This window comes from Cyprinodon variegatus, unplaced genomic scaffold (genome assembly GCF_000732505.1).
Source record: "Cyprinodon variegatus isolate N-32 unplaced genomic scaffold, C_variegatus-1.0 Scaffold129, whole genome shotgun sequence".
Lineage (NCBI taxonomy): Eukaryota > Metazoa > Chordata > Actinopteri > Cyprinodontiformes > Cyprinodontidae > Cyprinodon > Cyprinodon variegatus.
The window spans coordinates 1099389-1107437 of record NW_015150582.1 but is presented as its reverse complement, the minus strand read 5'-3'; the positions used below and the strand labels follow the sequence as shown (position 1 = coordinate 1107437).

Sequence of the window (8049 nt, the reverse complement as noted above, 5' to 3'; positions counted from 1 at the left end):
TGCAACAAGTTTATTAGAAATATCTAGTGTCTCCATTGTACTAAAAAAATATATTGTTCATCAAAAAATGTTTCTGAAAAGTTTGGAGAAAATGTTTTATTGAACGTACCTTCTGTGAACATGGCTTCAGTATAAACATGAGCTTTATCCATGGTGTCTGCAGTCTGACCGTGCTTCATGCAGAACTTCAGTCTATCCTTGATCTCCATCATAAAAATCTCTTTTTGGGCCGTTCTTAAAGCCATGCCACCATGTAAAAGTTGTTTTCTCTCAGTAGAGAGCAGGTCTGAGTGCTGCTGCAATACCCAGTTAGCATTCTCTCCAGGGGAGGCCAGCCATCACTTGTACAAATCCATTTGTTAGGATTGTCTTTGCAGTTTTTGGACTTTCTAGCAGCTCCTAATATGTTCTGCTCATTAACTGAATTTCACTTAATTAATTTTTGATCGTTTGGTAAATAGACGGTTAGGATTTAAACTAACTAGTTACCATAACCTTGCCAATGAAAGAAGGGATGCATACAGTACCAGTGTTGACACATTGTTCTGCATCACAAGCCTGTATCCTTGGCAGCTACCATAGTTAACAAGATGATGATGGCTGTAAAGGCTGATTGTTATATTTGCTGCTCGACCACAAAATGTATAAACAGAAACAACACTATTCAAATGTTGCAGTTAATATTTGGTCATGTTAGATGATTATTACATTGCCTCTGATCACTCTTCCTTTGAACCCAGACTTAAAGTAGATTACCTCCATATAAGATTTCAATTGCTCTCAAAATCTTTCGGTTTGTTAAAAGACGATCATTTAGTCTGCACAAACTGAGGTCGAATTTGGATAAATATACATTTACTTGTTTTATAATATAACACAATCTGATTCAAATTGAAGCTTTCCCGACATCATGTTGGAGGAACCCTCAGAAGGAGAGCTTTTTATCAGTGTGTATAAACCCTGGACACTGTCGCTGCAAAATCTGAAGGCAATAAATCAGAGTTTTAAACCATCCTTTTGTCTCTTGTTTTGTTGTTTTTCTTGCTTTATAGGAAGGTCATGCTGCGCTGGCTGAAACTCAAGCTGAGTGTCGAGATTTTCTGCACAGACTTCTTCCCCATGTGCCTCTTCCTTCTGAACAGGTTTCAAAAGATCAAATGCTTCTATTTTGTTCCTGATATTTTTTGTAAACATGCTAGACTTGAAATTTCACTTCAACTGTCCAACAGAACCATCAGGAGTGGTTACAGAGATTTGAGAGCGCAGCAGCAGAAAGCTTGGTTGGACAATCTAGCCAAGCATCAAGAGTGTCCGAGGTAAAGCTAAAAGTAGAAAAAAAAGTTTGCCTTCTGTCCCTTGTATTCTGGATGTATACATAAATATCGTCCATCCTGCAGGAACTGGCTGAGAAACTGAAAGAAGCTGAGGAAAGCCAAAGGATTCTACAGAAGGATTGTGAGACGTACAAGAAGGTTTTGGCAGAGACGGTGAGATAATTGTCTAGGTCACAGCACTAAAATAAGTGAGATCTTTTTTTCCAACTGAGGTCGTAATCCATCTGTGTCCACAGGAGGGTATCCTGCAGCGCCTGCAAAGCAGCGTTGAGGAGGAGGAGTCTCGCTGGAAAGTGAAGCTGGAACAATCGCAGGAGGACGTTAGAGAGGTGTGTGTTCAGATTACATCACAGATTAGGTTGTTAATTCCTAACAAAGACAATTCAGCTTCCTAAAAGAAGTTTTATACTCTTAGGCATCCATCACTGTTGCTATTCCGGTGGTATTTAAAAACTAGTTAATGGTTACACATTTGTGTGAGATCTAATCTACAACGTATGGGAAAAAAAACGTGTCATGGGAGGAGAAAAAGTCAAGCCATTCTTTTTATTTTTTTATTTTTGCATCTATATTCCACACTAAGTGTTTAGTGGGATTTCAAAGTATAAATGACAGGCAGGCACAAATAAGTCAGACCATCGTGTCAAACATCAGTGTCTGACTTACAAATGGTCTGTGGAAACGTTTCCATAAACAAGATCCTAAACCTTTTGGAAGGCTGTGACTTTTGCAAAGGTTGCTCTGATTTGTGGATTAAGAATGGGATATTAGACTGGTTCATGTCTGGCTGAAAACGAATAACAATCCACCTTCAGATTTGACTTGTTTACTGTTTATCTGACCCAGAGCACAATTATACCACTGCTTCTGTTTAAACACCTGAATTTTCAGAGTAGCATCATTTTTAGATGTTCTTTTATGTGCTCTGCTTTGTAGTTGAGAAGAGAAAAGCAGCACTTGGAGTCGGAGCTGGAGAAAGCAGAGCGTGAGAGCGCCACCTATGTGACAGAAGTGAGAGAGGTAAGCAGGAACCCTTTCTCTGTCATTGTTAAATTTGTACCTGAGGGAAAAAATGCATCTTATGGCCAAACACAGACCTGGAATGATCCGTCATCCAGTTTCCCTGCACAGACTGTGTGAGTTTTTTCTGTCCTGGGTTATCTCCCACAGACCACCATTAAACAACAACATGTCAAACTTAATTGCAGCTCAAAGATCTGTTGACTGAATTGCAGACCAGACTTGATGGCTCATACACAGAGGCTTTCAGACAGAATGAGGAGCTGGCTGTGGTAAGCATGGATGGTCCTCTAGCTAGAGCTGCTTTAAAGCCTACTGCACTGGCTGCCACGGGACGGGTTTCACTGTCTGCTGACTAACTCTGGGTCATTTTCCAAATGTTCTGGAACTTCTAACATATGTTGCATTAAGAACATTACTTGCATCTTTAAAACACTGTTACAACCGTGAAGATCATTGTACTTTGTTTGGATTTTATTGGCTAAACCAACATGGATTGTAGCCTAATTATAAATCTATAAGAGGAAAATGTGTTTGGGTCTTACTGAAACATACGACATCCATTTTTTTTTTTATATTAAAAGTAACAAAGTTCAGAAATCGCTTTAGTATATAATCTTTAATTATCTTTTAGAATTAATAATCTATATACTCAGTGCAAGTTATTTTCAATATAAATATTGCGGCCAAAAAAGCAGGTATCGCAGGGATAGATGATTAAATAATCATATTATTCTTAACATTTCAAGCTATTGAAATCTCCCAGAGAAACATTACGATGGCAGCATCATGCTGTGGGATACAATTTATATAACATTTTAATTTGTTACATTTGAATAGAGTAGATTTCTAAACGCCTCATTTGAAATGCATTTAAAGTTTGAAATAATCATATAAAAAGTATAAAGTTTAAGAAGTATGAAGACTGTAACATTGTAAACTATAGAAATCCTGGGTGATTCTCCTCCCTTTACTTCCTGTTATTCTAACTTTTTCTTCTTTCTGCATCTCTATTCTACTGATCTCGCTCTCACACTAATCTTTGTTTCTAGGGATTGTCTGCAGTATTCAGTCTTTGGTTTCTATGTCTGTTTTATCTCAGCCTGTGTTGCTAAAATGGTGATAATAGTCAAATGAAACATCTGTGATTGGACCCTAATGACTTTGTTCTGTCCTTTAATAGCTCTGACTTCCTGACAACTGTTGGAATTTTACAAATGTTTGTTAAAATGTTGCAAATACTGTTGCAAAGTTTCTGCAACCAAAGAAGGAACAAATGAACATGACTGTAGTTAAAACTGTAAAGTTATACAACAATCATTACGTTTTAGTTTTGAACACCAAGAAAACAGTTGCATAAACCAGGACCTTGTCTGACTTGTGGGAAAATGTTTTTGTAATATTGAGGTGTGTGAAACTTTATGCAAGTTCCTCAAGCTGGACTTTTTAGATGGGGACATGTCATTCTTCTGGTACCTGAATTAACAAAGTCATACAAACATGATGCTGTTCTGCAATAAGCACTGCCTTTTGATATTTTGCAAACCAGCATTTATTTGTTTTTTCACCAGTTTAGAATATCACAGCAATCTCTTATTTCAGCAGATAAGACCTGCAACCTATATATATATTTATTACACACAGTTTTATATTTCTACAAATTTAGGATGATTATGGATAACAACTGGAATGTTATATATACCAGTCTAAATTGGAAAATATAGACTTTTAGTGATATTATACAATCAATGATTGGTTTGGGCTGTGTCTGCTTGATTATCTGTATTGGTTCAGTGTTGCATGCAGGTAGTTGGATTGTGTCTCAGCTGAAGTTGCTTTAATAACCACCTATATCACTGCCTGTGCTATTTCTTCTTCCTCTTGATAATACTCCACATGTATGTATTTTAGCACAAGTGAGCTTCCTAACCAACCAAGCACAGTAATACCACAGTTATAAAAAGAGGTTTGGGACTTTTGGAAGTGTTGGCAGGTTTGCAGTCCTCCTGGAAAGTGAAATTAGCATCTCCATAAAGCTTATCGGCAAAAGGAAGCATGAAGTGATCCAAGTTTGCCAGGTAGACGGCTACCATTAACTGGGACTTTATACTCATAGGAGGACAAACCCAGCAGACAACCTTGCTTCTCAAATCCCTCTGAATGTCCGACTCCTTTACTGGACCAGCTGTTTGAATCACTGGCCTTTTTGCTTCATAATATTTTTTAAGTTCACTATAAAATGCAAACTTCATACTGGAAAGAAGAGTCCCAACCACTTGGTAAAAGTCCAGTCATTTTTGACCATCTAAGACCCCTTTAAGGTGTCTTTAAATCAGGATTAGCTTCACATATTTTAATTTAAACAAAATAGCAAAAAGTCCAGTTTGAAGCACCGACTGCAGTGGCAGTCTGGAATTTTTCACAAACTGGATTAACTTAACATTGTTTCTACCACAATTTTTCCAGTTTCTTCTTCCAACTAGCTTTTCATTAATAAACTTTGATACAGTACTCTGAATGGTTTGCTTGAAAGATAAATACATGTTTCATCAATGGGATTCGATATTTAAGTGTCCAGAACATTGATTTGGGAGTTTTCATCAGCTTTGATCTTAAACGGAAAACAACAAAAATTCTTGCAATGTATCACCGTATGTTCGATAAATCCTTTTTGAACTGAAATAATCCTTTCAGTGATATTCAAGTCTATTTAGATGCGCCACTGAGTCCCTGCTTTCTGACTTTTAGTGTTTGATTATCTTGTATAATCCAAAAAAACAAGGTAAACATCTGTTTTTCTTTCCAGTTAAAAACCCAGCTAACTGAGACACTCTCCAAGTTGGAGGCAGAGGAGAATGAAAGGCAAAGAGTAGCTGGTGACCTGTACAAGGTAACATTTCTCTTTTTTTATATAATTTCTTTCCTCATACAGGTCTAACCCCATCATATGATGCTAATAAGAAGGAGAATTGTTTTTGTTGTTGCTCATTCAGGCTCAGCAGTCCCTTGATCTGATCCAGGGTGAACTCTCCAAACTAACGGAAAACACTGATGACCTGATAGAGAACAGCAGCCTCTCATCACAGAGGGTAAGGGTTATATAAGGCTACAGGCAATGGTTACATCCAGTGGTTCCACATCTGTTTTAAAGCACCCCATGTATGTCTGACAGGAGGAGATTGAGAAAAAGGAGAAAATGACTGCAGGACTGAATCAAACAGTGAGAGAAATGCAGCAGCTGCTTCAGACAGTCAGCCAGCAGCTGGCTAAGGGACAACAGGGGGTAAGTTAACTTTCCTACAGAATGTAAAAGTGGTCAAGAAGCTTTAAAACGCAATGCTAAACATTAAATAAACCACCTAGTTTTATATAAAGATATCCCTGAATGACAGATTATTTACTTCTGGATGTCTGGAGATTCATTTTTATTCCCAAATGGGTTTGACAAAGGCTTAAACACATGTCCTGTACTTAATAAACAAAAGCAGCCTTGAAGATTCAATCAAACCTGATGTAGATGGCAAACAAACATTCAGAGTAACAAGTTTGGAAAGTTTGATCAGGACTGTGTCGGGTCTCTTTCGTAGACAAATGTTTCTGCTTTTGGATTTTGGTTCAAACAAGCCTCCACTTCGACCCAGTCAACCAGGGAAAAGATGTTATCACCTATGGCTAGCAGATTTTCATGTTAATATTGAAACGATGATAGAGTAACGATGGCGAGGGTCTCAGACTCCAGATGTGACATACTGGTATCCAGCAGCTTTTAGATGCATTTCTCCTTCAGTAAACCTTAATCAAAGAATATGCTCATGCTGCGGAAGTTACTGGATGCAAAGGAGCTTATTTAGTCTTTTGATTGTGGTGTGTTAAGCAGGGATAGAAATGACAGTAACGACTCCTTTACACCCTCTTAAAGACATGGAGGTTATGCAGAAAATCATTGTAAGAAACCGTCTTGGGAGATCTCGTCTATCAGCACAATATATGAGATGGGCAGGTGGGGAAGGTGCATTTGTAAATAAAAGATCAGAATAAAGGAAAGAGACATCCAAGGTCTGCTTTCAACAACTATTTGAATGCTCAGCCTGAATCGGTTTATTTTTCTTTCAGGAGACTGACAAAGATCAAGAGAAGGTATAACGAGAGGATGAAAGAGAATAAAGTTGACTTCAATACAGAGAAAACCTGCAAACTTCAGCCTTGTCACTACCGCACTGCATCATACCCCTATTCCCTTCTCTCTCTCAAACCCTGTCAACTTCACCTGTACTGTAGATGGCCTCTGTCTCACGCAGACTAATGGGCTTGTAGACCCCTCCCATACTGTCTACACAGAAGCAGGCAGAGGCTCTGTTTTATTCCTAACACTCCAGGCACGGTACCAAAACTCCAGTACTTCACTCCAGCCACATTCCTCCTCTTCTGCAGCTTCACCGATTGATTTTTCTCCTTTTTTTTTTTTTTTTTTTTTTTTTTATTATTCTAAACTTTAAAAATGGTCCCGGCATTATTTAAACTGTGTGGCAACCATTCCTCTGTTATAAATCCACCTGTATAATTTCCAGTGATATCTTGAAAACTTCAGTAGTGTTTTTGTTGTCTCAACAGGGCAGAGCTAAAATGTCCAACCTTAACAAAACAAACCGTGGGTTTTTCCTTTCTTTTCCTTTTAACTTAAAGATATGTATTGTTTAAATGTACCACTTAGGACCTGCTGAAATACACTGTTCTGTTGATTTGCTCACTGACCAGAGAAACCATCGTGATAGCTCCATGCAAATGTTGGCTCAGAACTTCTCGGGAAATGAAGGGAGTCTGTAGAGCTCTCAGCATGTGAGATGGGTCACTACGTGACTCTTAACCATGGAGATGAGTTTCTCCATGTCCCGCCTTTACTGCAGCTCCACAGAGAAGGGAGTCTGCGGTACAAGATCAGACACACTTAAGAGATTTTTAATCCTACTGCAACCACTTTAGAAATGAGCATCCCATATCGTGTGTAATCAACACTTACTATATTGTGGCTGAGTCCATTAACACTGAAGATTTTGTTCTTTTTGTAATGGGTGATGTTAATAAAAGGGATGCTTAATAAATATGTGCTCTCCTTTTTCTAACGCAATCTTTCCTTTGGTCACTAGGTGGCAGCACATCACCTTAGTTTGCTTTCTAGGTTGGAAAACATGAAAAAGCTCAATTAAAATCCAAAGGTTCCCTTCTAATTCGTTTTGCTTGTAAGTGGATTAAAAACTGCTTTGTATCCACAGAGGTAATTCTAGGTCAAAGTGGAAAACAGGACATTCTGAAAACAATAATCAGAAGCTGGCATCTTACAAGTTTACTGTTTTGGTAAACTGCTGTATATTCAGACACTTTAAAGGAGGATTTGTTTTTTATATTCCACTGACTTCTTCACACATTGTCATTTACGTCTTCATAATTATAATTAAGCTGTAGAGGCTCCAATATGCAGAGCTTTGCAAAACTATTCATATCCCCATTGCTTTTTATTTTTGTCAAACTTTAATTCGAATTTAATTTCCTGTTGGTTTTTGTTGATTCAAGAAGGGGGAAAAAAACAAAACATTTAGGTTAGATAAACATTTATAGTTTTCATAGCCATGGACAGCCACCTGGCAGAGCCATAACAAATGGCTCTGACAGCCTTGGCTTTAACAAGGATTTCTTCCCT

At 37.9% G+C, this 8049-nt stretch overlaps 1 protein-coding gene across 4 annotated transcripts in view; it reads left to right on the top strand.

The window, feature by feature from the left end:
* The window catches only part of ktn1 (kinectin 1), a 25689-nt gene extending 18224 nt beyond the window's left edge, over window positions 1-7465 (top strand). For 2 of the 4 annotated variants that reach the window (XM_015376096.1, XM_015376095.1), the window contains exons 26-35: window positions 1053-1142; window positions 1230-1316; window positions 1398-1487; window positions 1571-1663; window positions 2271-2354; window positions 2543-2626; window positions 5161-5244; window positions 5348-5443; window positions 5527-5637; window positions 6468-7465. In XM_015376096.1, the coding sequence (XP_015231582.1) occupies window positions 1053-1142; window positions 1230-1316; window positions 1398-1487; window positions 1571-1663; window positions 2271-2354; window positions 2543-2626; window positions 5161-5244; window positions 5348-5443; window positions 5527-5637; window positions 6468-6497 (849 nt within the window). In that variant the 3' untranslated portion in view covers window positions 6498-7465. The remainder of the gene's footprint in view (window positions 1-1052; window positions 1143-1229; window positions 1317-1397; window positions 1488-1570; window positions 1664-2270; window positions 2355-2542; window positions 2627-5160; window positions 5245-5347; window positions 5444-5526; window positions 5638-6467) is intronic. The other 2 variants (XM_015376099.1, XM_015376097.1) reach the window with 2 other exon arrangements.
* The last annotated feature ends 584 nt before the right edge of the window (window positions 7466-8049 follow it).